At 37.1% G+C, this 16,992-nt stretch overlaps 1 protein-coding gene across 4 annotated transcripts in view; it reads right to left on the bottom strand.

Annotated features, from left to right (window-relative positions):
* BTAF1 (B-TFIID TATA-box binding protein associated factor 1) overlaps positions 1-16,992 on the bottom strand; it is a 93,666-nt gene that overhangs the window by 30,545 nt on the left and 46,129 nt on the right. For all 4 annotated transcript variants that reach the window (XM_004279394.3, XM_033404876.2, XM_049696503.1 and 1 more), the window contains 5 exons: positions 7,111-7,215; positions 5,850-5,999; positions 5,387-5,529; positions 4,947-5,121; positions 3,404-3,607 (listed from right to left, as the gene is read on the bottom strand). In XM_004279394.3, the coding sequence (XP_004279442.1) occupies positions 3,404-3,607; positions 4,947-5,121; positions 5,387-5,529; positions 5,850-5,999; positions 7,111-7,215 (777 nt within the window). The remainder of the gene's footprint in view (positions 1-3,403; positions 3,608-4,946; positions 5,122-5,386; positions 5,530-5,849; positions 6,000-7,110; positions 7,216-16,992) is intronic.

The raw sequence follows: 16,992 nt of genomic DNA, 5'->3' as shown, positions 1-16,992 counted from the left end.
AGGATAGCTTAACTCTTCTTAGAGGAGACAAAAGTAGAGAAGGCTTGCCAGAGGCAGTTAACACTTATGCTAGGTTCTTAAACAATGGATAAGTCTGGAGTTATGGGGACATCTTGGCAAACAGAGTGAGGTAGGGAGTGCAAAGTGAGGCACTGTCCAAGGAACTGACAACAGCTTACCACGGCCTGAGCACAAGGCGATGAAGGAATGTCAAGAGATGAACTTGGGATGAGCAGAGGCTGGAGGGTAGGGAATTTCTGGCAAAGGAAAGAGGAGCTCAGACACCAAAGTGAGAATGAGTGAAGCAAAGAAAGTGGGTGAGGGTGGTGTACTTCTGCAAGAGAATAACTAGGCTTAAGTGGAGGAAGTTTGAGAATAATGAGGAGAAAAGAGATGGGGAATTTAGAGAAGGTGTTGAAAGTAAGAAAAAAACTAAAATCAAGGAAAAAGAAAATCATGTTTTTAAGTAGGGGAGGGATGTGTTCGGAGTGGCACTAAGAATTTTATTAGTGTGGCACAGCATGCAGGATGGAATGAACCAGAGACCGCCTGCAGCCTTAGAGATGAGTCAGGACCTAGTCATAAAGTACTAAGGCCTTTGACTGGGCTGTGGTGATGGAAACAGAGAAAGGATAAACATATGAAACTTTCTGAAAGGAAGTGCTAACAAGATTTGAGACTGTGCTTAAAAAGGGCTATTTTCTGTTAAAAAATAAATCCCAATTTTGGTTGTGTTAAATGATAGTGAGATATCCAAGCAAAAATGCCTAATTGAAGAACATAAAAGATCAAGAGAAGATAGCACAGTACATGGTTAAGAACTAAATTGTGAGAATGGTGACAGACAAAGGAAGACCTTCAGGAAACGCCTATATTTTGCAGGTAAGAATAAAATAGGGATGCAAAGAAAGTTACAAATAGCAGTGGCTCTTAGCCAAGGCCAAGACTAATCTTTTAAAATTGCTCTTCCCTCAAATATGCTCTTCTAGAGACTCTGATATCCCAGGTCAAAACCACTGGACTAAGGAAGCTGATGAAACAGAATAGGAGTTTCATTGGGGAGTGAGAGGTTTGTATAAGAAAAGCTTTAAGAGTCCATGTAATAGCTTTAGAAAGAAATGTCAGAAACAGTAAGAAGGGAACCCAGACCTTAAAGAAAATTTGAGGTTTTATTCCAGGAAGGCAAAATATGGGGGAGGGGAAGCAAAAAGGAGAAATTATAGAAAAACAACAATCAGAAAAACTCAGAAAAAAAATTGAAGCAATTTTAGCTTTTTTTCACAGGTGAGAACAAAAAAAATTTCAACTATATTATTTTTTCAATAAGAAAGGGGGATAAGAAATGAAGCACGCTCTTTCACAGCAATCAACACAAGTGAAGCAGCTGAGTTTCTAGTTCTTTAACTCATAAAAGGAAGAACTCATTTACACCACCTAACCTCAAAGACTTACTAAGTACAAAGATACAGTAATCAAGACACTGGTGCTAGCATAACAGACAAATAGACTGAACAAATAGAGCCCATATACAGACACACACTTACATTTCAATTAATTTTTGACAAAGGTGTCAAAGAAATTCCATGGCCAAAGAAAAATCTTTTCAATAAATGATGATAGAAAAATTAGGTATCTATATGAAAAACAAAACACAATCTCTACTTCACACTATATATAAACATAAATATGGATGACTGAACAAAAACTAAAACTACAATGCTTTATAAGAAAATGTGTGTGAATAACTTCACCACTTGGAGATAAGAAAAGGTACCTTAGGTCACAGAACACAATAACCATAAAAGAAAACAACTGATAAACTAGACTTCATCAAACTTAAAAATATCTGCTCATCCAAAGACACCATTAACAAAATGAAAAGGCAAGCCACACAGTGGGAGAAAATATTCGGAAAGCATCTATCTGACAAAGGATTGGTATCCAGGATATATAAAGAACTCCTACAACTCAATAATAAAAAGACAACCTAATTAAAAACAGACAAAAGATTTAAACAGACATTTCAGAAAGGAAGATCAACAAATGGCCAATAAGACATAAAAAAGTGTTAAACATACTAGTCATCAAGGAAACACAAGTTAAAACCACAATGACACTATCACACAACCACCAGAAAGGCAAAAATTACAAGGAGTGACCATCATCAAATGTTGGTGATGATGTAGAGCAACCAGAACTCTCATATATTGCTGATTAGAAGGTAAAATGATACAGCCACTTTGGGAGAAGTGCAATTTTTTATAAAACTAAATAAACACCTCACCCTATGACCCAGCAATTCCACTCCTATGTATTTACCCAAGAGAAATGAAAATATGTCTTTAAAAAACTTGTACAAAAATGTTTATAGCAGCTCTGAGCTAAGAACTTGGAGTAGCCCAAATGTTCATCAAGCAGAGAAGGGCTTACACTAATTGTGGTATATTTATACAATGAAAGAAAACTCAGCAATAGAAAAGAATGAATTAGTGATACATATAACAACATGTATTTTACAAAACATCATGCTGAAAAAGATCCTTATACCAAACAGCACAGAGTGTATGATTCCATGTATATGAAATTCTAGAACAGGCAAAAGTAATCTATGGTGAAGGAAAAACCAGAACAATGGTTATTTGAGGGCAGGGGATTGACTGGGAAGTGTTATGGCACTGTCTGTATCTTGATAGAGGTTTGGGTTTCATAGGTATTTGCTTCTGTTAAAATTTATCATATGTTCCATTGGAGATTTGTACAATTCATAGTACATAAGTTTTACCTCAAAGAAGAACAAAAAAACATAAAAACTCAATTTTAGTTAATGACACAAAAAAAGAGAAAAAAACATAAAAACTGAATTTTAGTTTAAGTGTACTGATATCTGTCTGTAACTTACTTAAAAATGCACCAAAAATTAAGAAGGATTAATGGTTGAATAGAGGGGTAGAGAGTTGCATATATATGTGATAAAGCAAATTTAGTAAAATGTTAACTGTGTAATCTAGTTGGTAAGTATATGAGACTTCATTGTGTAATTCTCTTATGTTTGAATATTTTCATTGTAAGTTGGCAAAAGGGAGAAGTACTCAAGAACTTAGAGAATCAATTTTTTCTGTACTCTGCCAGTCTTAAGCAAAACTGAGAAGTGACAAAAATGTAACAGTTTTTTCTAATAAAGGTATATTGGTTTGTCAAAGCTGAGATAAAAAAAAAAATCCCTTCCCCATTCTCTTATTTCAAGAAAAGTCAATACAATGAAATAACCTTTCTAAAGGGTAGTGATGACAGGCTACCAAGCCATAAATAGATTCAACAAATTAGTGTTTTTGTGGTAAACATGACATGACAAAGTTCTTATCCTTATTTCATGCTCTAAAATTAAGGTTACTTCTTTACTCACCAGGTCATTAGCTTGATCAATTGTAAAAACATTGTTGTTTACTCTATTACCAACTTCAATATGTGCATCAGCTAATGATGAAATAAGCTGTTTACACTCATTCTGCATTCGTGTGAATGGAACGGCAATTTCATCATAATATAAATGTTCTGAAAGGATATCAAGTAAACGTGGCTGCACAGCTAGGGTAACAGCTCTACACTCCTAAAATATAACAGACAACAAATATTCAGGGCAAATATGTAAACATAATTCCAGAAATGCATAAATCTTCACTTGCAAACTACCAAGTCTAAATTTCTATTGATTTTGAACCTATATTCTCTTATCTCCCAGAACAACATAGTTATTAGTTGCACAGAGAAAAGGTATCACACCCAAACTACTCTAAAATTTTAATATGAATGACTATAGCACATGCACATGGAACTATTACAATTCCATTAAACTTTCCACTTAATTACTCTTACTTTATTCTGAATTTATTCCAAGTTTACATATATATTATATACCACAGATTTTAAAATATACAACTGTAAAAAGAAATCAGTCAGAAAAGAACACTTAGCATGCACTAAAAATGTTATTTAAAAACTCATTAGATTTCTTAACAGTTGAACCCATAGCTTCACATGCCATACTGTAGAAATGGATATATAATTTAAAGGCTACTTACCTGCCCCCAAATTTAACTAACCCTTCCCACTCTCTCTGGTTGTTGCCTGCCCCAACCAGAGGGGGAATGACCTCAGTGGTGAGCCATGAGGGGTGTTGTGGGATCTGGGTGATCAGCCTGGGCTTCACAGAGTAAGTCCAGAGAAGCTCTGTGAGGGTCCAGAAACCGAACTGTCAACACTTGCTGCTGAGTCTGAGAGGCACAAAAACACAGCATCACTGCCTCTCCAGCACACCGAGTCCTGCCTAAAAACAGATGAGCCTTGCTTCTTTCCAGAGGCAAAGCTGGGGTTTCAGTTGCAATAGAGCATGGCTCAATTACTTTTAGACACAGCTCTGACAAACTGCTAAGAGGCAGTAACAAGCAGCTCTCACAGCAAGTGCAGACAGTTAAATTTCCAGAATTCCAGTCAATGGAATAAACAAAGCCAGCAGGAAGTTTCTCTGATTTACAGAAGCAAGTCTTACACAAAATCATACGTCTTACTAGAAGTTAAAAATTAAAGGGGCTGTAAGGGAATGGCTTATTTGGAAACATAAAGATTTGGGTTTAAATGTGGAGATTTTATTCTTCCTGTGACCAAAAATCTGCCCTTGCTACTAGTCATAAAAGTGGATTTCTATCACTCAAAGCCTCTTATCTTTTGTAGTTCTCAAGTACAAGACTGGGGGTTCTAAGAAAAAAGTCTAGGGTTAAAGGCAAATGAGAAACAATATTGCAATATAATTTGAATACTTTTCTATAAATGTTGGATCTTTATACAGAGAAAATTTTCACTTTTCTGTTTGTAAAATATAATGAAAATAATCCTAACAGCTAAGGAAACTGGTTTAAATTGTCTTCATTTATTTTTGGGCAAAATCTTACCTTCTGTAAAGCAGCCCATTCACAGATTACCAAAGCTACACTAATTCTCTGTAAGGCAGATTTGGAGTTCAAATGGAAGAGTAGTAACTGGCCAAGGGATTCAGCTGGTTTAATTTCTTGGGTTACCACATTTACACCTGGATCACAAATACAACAACAAAGTGCTCCTAACAACCTAAGAGGGAGAAAAAAAGAAGTTACTATAGAATTGCTTGAAGTTTCCCCTATTGAAGCTATAACTTTTCCCAAGGAAGACATAACTCCTATCTTATCTTCATAAAAATATATAAATCTTACTTTTAAAACTTCAAAAAAATTAGAAACTTTTTCTTATGCTTTAATTTTTTTCCTACTCTGTAACTAGTGTGATGGAGGAAAGACTGACAGACACATCAGAGGAATCTTTTGGTTAAATGACTTTTGAGTTTATGTATACTTACTTGGCTGCCATCATTCTAGCCCGCATAACAACAAAATCCCTGGTGGCAGGGTCTTCCATGATGGTGTCTGCACCTGCAATGTACTCCTGAAGTACTTCTTTACTCTGGCTTTGGCCTTGACGCACCTTACCACCTGTTTTTTCCTAGAGGGAATAAGGGGGAAGAAAACAATAATTAAAGATTAACCATTAAAATTTAATAGACAACATCAAAAACACTCTCATTTGTTATAATCCCAGTAAAATACAGTTCTTTTCACAAAATTTTAATGGATAAAAATTGCTATGCATTTTGTCAAGGTTCTAATGATATAATTTTTCCTTATGTTACAATAATGGTATCATGCTTATAATAAAGCAATACAGATTTCTTACATGGTTACTGTATTAATAATTATGAGTTGAAAAAAATAATAATAATTATGAGTTGAACATACAAATACATTATGTCCCTCTACACTTACCTTGGCTCTAGCTTTTACTTCCAGCAGCATGTTTAAATCAATAGGTAAATGAGAAGGCTGCATCATTAAGCAAAGCCAAGCACCCATCCATGGACAAGCAGCTGCTACCACATACTGAACCGAAGCCTTGCTCAACAATTCCATCCAAACCTGCAGAATGAAAAGGGAACAAGAAAGTGAAATTTTTCTAGCAAGGCCTAAAAAAACCTAATACTTACTTTTACGGATACTGAATCAAAAAAAAAAAAAAGTAGGAAATAGCACAGAGATTAATTTTAAAATTCAATATAGAGGCTTATTTTTAAATACTGTTTTTGGGTAGGTAGGTTCATATACTAAAAAAAAGTAATACACGAGAAAGTTTTTTAAAAAAGGAGTACAAAGTATTTTCCTCAGTATTTTATGAAAATCACTTAAAAAAAAAGATACCCATAAAAATAAGTTATCAAAATCTCAGTAAGTCTCTGAAATCCTTTGTATGTATCATAAAGCTCAATATGCAGTCCTATATTCAACACCGCTTCAATATATAATAGCTCCTATAAATAACCTCTGCTAAATTCAGAGGTAGTAATATCCTAGTATAAATTAAGAAAAGTATAAGTCTTGATTCATGATCTTACTCAATAAAGCACCTTTTTTGATGCCTAGCATTAAATGGGCTAGGGCCAGCATGTAGAAATAATACCAATGTTAACCCAAGGCTGTTAACAATGAGCCACCTCAGAGGTCAGTGATTCAAGACTAACTTAACAGGTTTTAAAGGTACAACAGTGCCATTTCCTCCCATAAATATTATTAAATACATCAAATGTCTATTCTTTAAAGGTTCCAACACATATGACCAATTTTGCTAAGTAATAAAAAAGTACAAGTCTAAACTATGACAATCAGACTCTATATATGACCAATAAATCCCAAAGATACTCTGCAGGATCAATAAGCATGCTGATAAACAGCAAAATGAGGGATGGAGAAAAGCAGCCTTTCCTTCATTTTATTTTCTGTATTGAGGCTACAAAGAAAGCGCTTAAAACGTTTGCCAGGTAGGTCACACAAGCAGCAGGGCTAACCAGGACTTTACTATATTCCATAAGAAGCCTATTTCCTTGTCTCATTTTGCAGATCTCCAGACTATTCAAATCTCTTGGATGATTTCTAATTTCTTAAAATCCCTGATCAACAACAGTACAGAGTTATGAAAATTTTTTTACATCTACCAAGATACTGGGAAAGGAGTACAGATATATTCACCATATACCTTGTGAATGAGGTCCAGAATTTCCTGGCTGCTTTCTAAAACACAAAACTGAAAAATGTGTCGAAGCATATCAGGAAGGATAGGTATAAGCCAAGATGAAGAGTTCTAAAAACAAAAACAAAATCAAAATTATAGCATATAATTCTTTGGTGTTAGCTTATTTAAAAAGCTGTAAGTCAAATAACAGAAGTACTACCATGAAAAGACTGTATGACTTCATCAATAATGTTCAACTGGTGATAAATTTTGACAAGATTCTGGAGCAACAATACCGCATTTATTATTCCAATGGTTTGGAGAAGTTAAATGGCACACAATCGCTAGGAAGCTGGAGAAAGTCTGATTATGATTAACAACACTAAATTGTGCTTCTAATAAATTGAAATCATCCTCTATACGGGAGCAAGCTCTAACCAGCAACAACTCTTTGGTTACATTATATATCACTGCTCAGTCAGGGAAATTTGACAAATGATCAGATTACTGCTGCTGTGCTAAATAAACAGTTTAAGTTCTATGTGCTCACCATTAATGCAAGTAATGAGCTGTAAGATGATATCTAACCTAGAAAATTCAACTTTGAGTTCACTACAAAATTAAGGCAACTGTTCTTTTTTTGTGTGTGTATTTATTTTTGGCTGTGTTGGGTCTTCGTTTCTGTGTAAGGGCTTTCTCCAGTTGCGGCGAGCGGGGGCCACTCTTCATCGCGGTGTGCAGGTCCCTCACTGCCGCGACCTCTCCCGATGTGGAGCACAAGCTCCAGATGCGCAGGCTCAGCAGTTGTGGCTCACGGGCCTAGCCGCTCCACGGCATGTGGGATCTTCCCGGACCGGGCACAAACCTGTGTCCCCTGCACTGGCAGGCGTATTCCCAACCACTGCACCACCAGGGAAGCCCCAAGGCCAATGTTTTTAATCTATTTTGGGTTAGGGACCCTTTGAAAATCTGGTGAAACTATACACAGAGGAGGAACCAAGATGGCGGAGTAGAAGGATGTGCTCTCACTCCCTCTTGCGAGAACACCAGAATCACAACTAGCTGCTGGACAATCATCGACAGGAAGACACTGGAACTCACCAAAAAAGATACCCCACATCCAAAGACAAAGGAAAAGCCACAATGAGATGGTAGGAGGGGTGCAATCACAGTAAAATCAAATCCCATAACTGCTGGGTGGGTGACTCACAGACTGGAGAACACTTATACCACAGAAGTCCAGCCACTGGAGTGAAGGTTCTGAGCCCCACATCAGGCTTCCCAACCTGGGGGTCCAGCAACAGGAGGAGGAATTCCTAGAGAATCAGACTTTGAAGGCTAGTGGGAACTGATTGCAGGACTTCGACAGGACTGGGGGAAACAGACTCCACTCTTGGAGGACACACACAAAGTAGTGTGCGCATCGGGACCCAGGGGAAGGAGCAGTGACCCCAGGGGAGACTGATCTAGACCTACCTGCTAGTGTTGGAGGGTCTCCTGCAGAGGCGGGGGTTGGCTGTGGCTCACCATGGGGACAAGGACACTGGCAGCAGAAGTTCTAGGAAGTACTCCTTGGCATGAGCCCTCCCAGAGTCTGTCATTAGCCCCACCAAAGAGCCCAGGTAGGCTCCAGTGTTGGGTTGCCTTAGGCCAAACAACCAAGAGGGAGGGAACCCAGCCCCACCCATCAACAGTCAAGGGGATTAATGTTTTACTGAGCTCTGCCCACCAGAGCAACAGTCAGCTCTACCCACCACCAGTCCCTCCCATCAAGGCTCTTACATAGCCTCATCTGCCAGAGGGCAGACAGCAGAAGCAAGAAGAGCTACAATCCTATAGCCTGTGGAACAGAAACCACATTCACAGAAAGATAGACAAGATGAAAAGGCAGAGGGCTATATACCAGATGAAGGAACAAGATAAAACCCCAGAAAAACAACTAAATGAAGTGGAGATAGGCAACGTTCTGGAGAAAGAATTCAGAATAATGATAGTGAAGATGATCCAGGACCTCAGAAAAAGAATGGAGGCAAAGATCGAGAAGATGCAAGAAATGTTTAATAAAGACCTAGAAGAATTAAAGAACAAATGAACAGAGATGAACAATACAATAACTGAAATGAAAACTACACTAGAAGGAATCAACAGGCAGAAGGACGGATAAGTGACCTGGAAGACAGAATGGTGGAATTCACTGATACGGAACAGACTGAAGAAAAAAGAATGAAAAGAAATGAAGACAGCCTAAGAGACCTCTGGGACAACATTAAACGCAACAACATTCACATTATAGGGGTCCCAGAAGGAGAAGAGAGAGAGAAAGGACCTGAGAAAATATTTGAAGAGATTATAGTCGAAAACTTCCCTAACATGGGAAAGGAAACAGCCACCGAAGTCCAGGAAGCATAGAAAGTCCCATATAGGATAAACCCAAGGAGAAACACGCCGAGACACATAGTAATCAAATTGGCAAAAATTAAAGACAAAGAAAAATAACTGAAAGCAGCAAGGGAAGAACGACAAATAACATACAAGGAAACTCCCATAAGGTTAACACCTGATTTCTCAGCAGAAACTCTACAAGCCAGAAGGGAGTAGCATGATATACTTAAAGTGATGAAAGGGAAGAACCTACAACCAAGATTACTCTACCCAGCAAGGATCTCATTCAGATTTGATGGAGAAATCAAAAGCTTTACAGACAAGCAAAAGCTAAGAAAATTCAGCACCACCAAACCAGCTCCACAACAAATGATAAAGGAACTTCTCTAAGTGGGAAACACAAAAGAAAAAAACCTACAAAAACAAACCCAAAACAATTAATAAAATGGTCATAGGAACATACATATCAATAATTACCTTAAACGTGAATGGATTAAATGCTCCAACCAAAAGACACAGGCTTGCTGAATGGATACAAAAACAAGACCCATATATATGCTGTCTACAAGAGCCCCACTTCAGAACTAAGGACACATACAGACTGAAAGTGAGGGGATGGAAAAAGATATTCCATGCAAATGAAAATCAAAAGAAAGCTGGAGTAGCTATACTCATATCAGATAAAATAGACTTTAAAATAAAGAATGTTACAAGAGACAAGGAATGACACATAATGATCAAGGGATCAATCCAAGAAGAAGATATAACAATTATAAATATATATGCACCCAATACAGGAGCACCTCAATACATAAGGCAACTGCTAACAGCTCTAAAAGACGAAATCGACAGTAACACAATAATAGTGGGGGACTTTAACACCTCACTTACACCAATGGACAGATCATCCAAAATGAAAATAAATAAGGAAACATAAGCTTTAAATGACACAATAGACCAGATAGATTTAATTGATATTTATAGGACATTCCATCCAAAAACAGCAGATTACACTTTCTTCTCAAGTGCGCATGGAGCATTCTCCAGGATAGATCACATCTTGGGTCACAAATCAAGCCTCAGTAAATTTCAGAAAACTGAAATCATATCAAACATCTTTTCTGGCCACAACACTATGAGATTAGAAATAAATTACAGGGGAAAAAACGTAAAAAACGCAAACACGTGAGGGCTAAACAATACGTTACTAAATAACCAAGAGGTGACTGAAGAAATCAAAGAGGAAATCAAAAAATACCTAGAGACAAATGACAATGAAAACACGATGATCCAAAATCTCTGGATACAGCAAATTCAGTTCTAAGAGGGAAGTTTATAGCTATACAAGCCTACCTCAAGAAACAAGAAAAATCTCAAGTAAACAATCTAACCTTACAACTAAAGGAGCTAGAGAAAGAAGAACAAACAAAACCCAAAGTTAGCAGAAGCAAAGAAATCATAAAGATCAGAGCAGAAATAAATGAAGTAGAAACAAAGAAAACAATAGCAAAGATCAATAAAACTAAAAGCTGGTTCTTTGAAAAGATAAACAAAATTGATAAACCATTAACCAGACTCATCAAGAAAAAGAGGGAGAGGACTCAAATCAATAAAATTAGAAATGAAAAAGGAGAAGTTACAACAGACACTGCAGAAATACAAAGCATCCTAAGAGACTACTACAAGCAACTCTATGCCAATAAAACGCGACAACCTGGAAGAAATGGACAAATTCTTAGAAAGGCATAAACTTTCGAGACTGAACCAGGAAGAAACAGAAAATATGAACAGACTGATCACAAGTAATGAAATTGAAACTGATTAAAAATCTTCCAACAAACAAAAGGTCAGGACCAGATGGTTTCACAGGTGAATTCTATCAAACATTTAGAGAAGAGCTAACATCCATCCCTCTCAAACTCTTCCAAAAAATTGCAGAGGAAGGAACACTCCCAAACTCATTCTATGAGGCCACCATCAACCTGATACCAAAACCAGACAAAGATACTACAAAAAAAGAAAATTACAGACCAATATCACTGATGAATATAGATGCAAAATTACACAACAAAATACTAGCAAACAGAATCCAACAACACATTAAAAGGATCATACACCACGATCAAGTGCAATTTATGCCAGGGATGCAAGGATTCTTCAATATACTCAAATCAATCAATGTGATACACCATATTAACAAATTGAAGAAGAAAAACCATATCATCATCTCAATAGATGCAGAAAAAGCTTTTGACAAAATTCAACACCCAATTATGATAAAAACTCTCCAGAAACTGGGCATAGAGGGAACCTACCTCAACATAATAAAGGCCATATATGACAAACCCACAGCAAACATCATTCTCAATGGTGAAAAACTGAAAGCATTTCCTCTAAGATCAGGAACTAGACAAGGATGTCCATTCTCACCACTATTATTCAACATAGTTTTGGAAGTCCTAGCCATGGCAATCAGAGAAGAAAAAGAAATACAAATTGGAAAAGAAGAAGTAAAACTGTCACTGTTTGCAGATGACATGATACTATATATAGAGAACCCTAAAAATGCCACCAGAAAACTACTAGAGCTAATCAATGAATTTGGTAAAGTTGCAGGATACAAAATTAATGCATAGAAATTTCTTGCATTCCTATACATTAATGATGAAAAATCTGAAAGAGAAATTAAGGAAACACTCCCATTTACCACTGCAACAAAAAGAATAAAATACCTAGGAATAAACCTACCTAGGGAGACAAAAGACCTGTATGCAGAAAACTGTAAGACACTGATGAAAGAAATTAAAGATGATACCAACAGATGGAGAGATATGCCATGTTCTTGGATTGAAAGAACCAAAATTGTGAAAATGACTGTACTACCCAAAGCAGTCTACAGATTCAATGCAATCCCTATCAAATTACCAATGGCATTTTTTATGGAACTAGAACAAATTACCTTAAAATCTGTATGGAGACACAAAAGACCCTGCATAGCCAAAGCAGTCTTTAGGGAAAAAAACGGAGCTGGAGGGCTTCACTGGTGGCGCAGTGGTTGAGAGTCTGCCTGCTGATGCAGGGGACACGGGTTTGTGCCCCAGTCCGGGAAGATCCCACATGCCACCGAGTGGCTAGGCCCGTGAGCCATAGCCGCTGAGCCTGCACGCCCGGAGCCTGTGCTCCGCAACGGGAGAGGCCACAACAGTGAGAGGCCCGCATACCACAAAAAAAACACAACAACAACAAAAAACAAACAAAAAAATGGAGCTGTAGGAATCTGACTCTGTGACTTCAGACTATACTACAAAGCTACAGTAATCAAGACAATATGGTACTGGCACAAAAACTGAAACATAGATCAATGGAACAAGATAGAAAGCCCAGAGATAAACCCACCCACCTATGGTCAACTAATGTATGACAAAGGAGGCAAGGATATACAATGGAGAAAAGACAGTTTCTTCAATAAGTGGTGCTGGGAAAACTGGACAGCTACATGTAAAAGAATGAAATTAGAACACTCCCTAACACCACACACAAAAAGAAACTCAAAATGGATTCCACACCTAAATGTAAGACCAGACACTATAAAACTCTTAGAGGAAAACATAGGAAGAACATCCTTTGACATAAATCAAGCAAGATCTTTTTTGTTCCACCTCCTAGAATAATGGAAGTAAAAACAAAAATAAACAAATGGGACCTAATGAAACATAAAAGATTTTGCACAGCCAAGGAAACTATAAACAAGATGAAAAGACAACCCTCAGAATGGGAGAAAATATTTGCAAATGAATCAATGGACAAAGGATTAATCTCCAAAATATATAAACAGCTCATGCAGCTCAATACTAAAGAAACAAACAACCCAATCCAAAAAGGGGCATAAGACCTAAATACACATTTCTCCAAAGAAGGCATACAGATGGCCAAGAAGCACATGAAAAGCTGCTCAACATCACTAATTATTAGAGAAATGCAAATCAAAACTACAATGAGGTATCACCTCACACCAGTTAGAATGGGCATCATCAGAAAATCTACAAACAACAAATGCTGGAGAGGGTGTGGAGAAAAGGGAACCTTCTTGCACTGTTGGTGGGAATGTAAATTGATACAGCCACTATGGAGAACAGTATGGAGGTTCCTTAAAAAATTAAAAATAGAATTACCATATGATCCAGTAATCCCACTACTGGGCATATACCCAGAGAAAACCATAATTCAAAAAGACACATGCAGCCCAATGTTCACTGCAGCACTATTTACAATAGCCAGGTCATAGAAGCAACCTAAATGCCCATCGACAGACGAATGCATAAAGAAGTTGTGGTACATATATACAATGGAATTACTCAGCCATAAAAAGGAACGAAATCGAGTCATTTGTTGAGACGTGGATGGATCTAGAGACTGTCATACAGAATGAAGTAAGTCAGAAAGAGAAAAACAAATATCGTATATTAACGCATGTATGTGGAACCTAGAAAAATGGTACAGATGAACCGGTTTGCAGGGCAGAAGTTGAGACACATGTAGAGAACAGACGTATGGACACCAAGGGGTGAAAACCACGGTGGGGTGAGGATGGTGGTGTGCTGAATTGGGCGATTGGGATTGACATGTATACACTGATGTGTATAAAATTGATGAATAATAAGAACCTGCAGTATAAAAAAACAAACAAACAAAAAACAACTAATACTAAACTTTCTTTGGGTTATTTGTATGGACATATGTTAATATAAATTTTTCAGGCATTACTTGAAATTTCTAAAAATCTTATATGTTCTGGTATAATGTTATAAGTCATAATTGTAGTTATTACTTTAAAATGTATATCTCAGAAATAACTAAATTTCCTTGTCAATTGCATTTTATGAACTTTCATCAAATCTTTAACCGTGGTCATTTTTAAGTCTTTTGTTATTTACAGACAGTTCTGGGTGTACTCTGATGCTTTTGCAAGTATGTTCCTATAAAAGGGTTTCGTCTTCAAGGTTTCATGGAAAAGACTCTGACAAGTACAGGTTTCTGGTAACTGACTATACTGCTAAACTGGATGAATAAGCATTTTCAGAACTCTAATGGAAAACTGATGAACTCATAAAAGTGCTAACAAAAGATCAAGATAAAAAAAATTACATGGGACTGAGTGAACTGATGAGGATGATTATAATTTTTGTGACTTTCTGTTTGAATTAAAAAAAAAAATCCCACAAGGACTCAGAGGCAAAAAATATACAAATCAATTTTCACTGTAAAGTTAAAGGAGCTGTTACAGTGGAGGATTACTGGACTGAATGTCAATATTATGACATAGTATGAGTGTTTCGTGTTTGGTAATTGCAATCATTGTTGCTTTTGTTGTGGTCATCCATTTACAATGCTTGATGTCAGTCTATTTATCTCTTGTAGAAATAAAATACAGTGTGTGTGTGTGTGTGTGTCTGTGAAAAGAAAAGTATGGAGAAAATAGACTGATAATACAGATATCTTTGAAAAACAACAACAACAAAAAACTATACGCAACCTTTTCTGAGAAAAATACACTTATATACACACTTAGGTGTAACATTTTGCTTTCAGTTTCAGGGGGTTCAGGGATTTCCTTAAGCCCAGGTTTAGAACCTTAATCTAAGGAATTTCTCAGCAATTCAAAAGCCAACCCAAATCAAGCAATCAAATAGTGCTTAATTAAATATCTATTGTGTGCCTAAAATTCTAAGAAAAGGAATCTCACATGTTGTCTATTGTTCAAAATTACAAGCTTGTTGAGAGCTAAAAATTCTATTAACTAGTTTACAGTACTTAACACTACCTCCTTCCACAATTTTTTTTTTTTAAAGCAAAAACTGTGTTGTCTGGAAGAGACTGAAGAGAAATTTGAAAAATTTAACTGGAATTCCAGAAAGCGAGAAGATCTAGGGATAATGTATAACTCAGAAAGCTACCTATAATTTTCTAGCCAGTGGAAAACTAACAACCCTGGTCCTATCTTTTTAATATGTTTCTCAAAATGGTTTGAAAGAAGTTTAAAACAGACTGCAAAATCAACAGCTGGGGGAGCCTACTCACTGATTTGCTATGCCTTAACTACTTTCCATTGAAAGGGAAAGGGAAATTGGAAAGAAGAAAAGTTCTCTTTCTTTTCTCAGCAGACAGAATTAGGGACAATCTTAACAGAATTAGGAAAGCTGTAACAGCAATAACCAAATAATTTGATATTACTCTCCCATAATTTCTTCTCATTTCTCCCCACCATATTTACCAACTCTCTTAATTCTCCCCTAACCCCATCACTGGAAATCCAAATAGTTGCTTGTAGATCCCAAAGCCACACCTATAGAGGAAGAGTTTTCCCCTATATTTACAAACAATGAATATAATATAAATTGTAGTAGCCTTCTCAGGCTATAATCTTTCTTACTGTAGTAAATTCTACTTTATAATTATTAAAAACAACCAGGGGAAGAAAGGGATGAAAGAGCACAGGGTAGAGTATTTTTAGGGTAGAGAAACTATTCTGTATGATACAATAATGACGGAGAGATGTCACATTTGTCAAATTCAGCACAATGAACATGCAACATCAAGGGTGAAGCCTAGGGAATTCCCTGGCAGTCCAGTGGTTAGGACTCCGCACTTTCACCGCCAAGGGCCAGGGTTCAATCCCTGGTTGGGAAACTAAGATCCTGTAAGCTGCGTGGCGCAGCCAAAAAAAAATAGTGAAGCCTAATATAAACTATGGACTAGCTGATAATGATAATGTCAACGTTCGTTTACTGACGGTAACAAATGTACCATTCTGGTGTGAGATGCTGATGGTAGGAGAAGGTGTGTTTGGGGGAGGGTAGGGGGTATATGGATGGGCACTCTGTTTAATTTTGCTCTAAAAAGTGAAATCAATAAATAAACAAAAAAATAAAATTTAAAAAATAGAGAGGGCTTCCCTGGTGGCGCAGTGGTTGAGAATCTGCCTGCTAATGCAGGGGACACGGGTTCGAGCTCTGGTCTGGGAAGATCCCACATGCCGCGGAGCAACTAGGCCCGTGAGCCACAACTACTGAGCCTGCGCCTCTGGAGCCTGTGCTCTGCAACAAGAGAGGCCACAATAGTGAGAGGCCCGCGCGCCACGATGAAGAGTGGCCCCCACTTGCGACAACTAGAGAAAGCCCTCGCACAGAAACGAAGACCCAACGCAGCCAAAAATAAATAAATAAATCAATTTTAAAAAATAAATTAAAAAAATAAAGGGAAACCAAAAACCTAACCAAACAAAAAAAACCCGACCCAGCATACGCAGATCACCATCATCACAGGAACCAGTATTTTAAAAAACACATATTCTCCAGTAGCAAAACATAAAGTCTGCCTAGAAGAAAATACAAGATACAAAATACAAGTTGGGAAAACAGCCATAGGCCAAATTCAGTCCATCTAAACAACTGTGCAAGCATCTCCTTTTAGATATGGTTGCAAAAAGTTACATGCTTTAGCTCACTATTAGTATTTTCTCAAAAT

The sequence above is a fragment of the Orcinus orca genome, chromosome 14 (assembly GCF_937001465.1).
Source record: "Orcinus orca chromosome 14, mOrcOrc1.1, whole genome shotgun sequence".
NCBI classification, from domain to species: domain Eukaryota; kingdom Metazoa; phylum Chordata; class Mammalia; order Artiodactyla; family Delphinidae; genus Orcinus; species Orcinus orca.
Note: the sequence above shows the minus strand (reverse complement) of the source record. Positions and strands in the feature narration are given on the sequence as shown.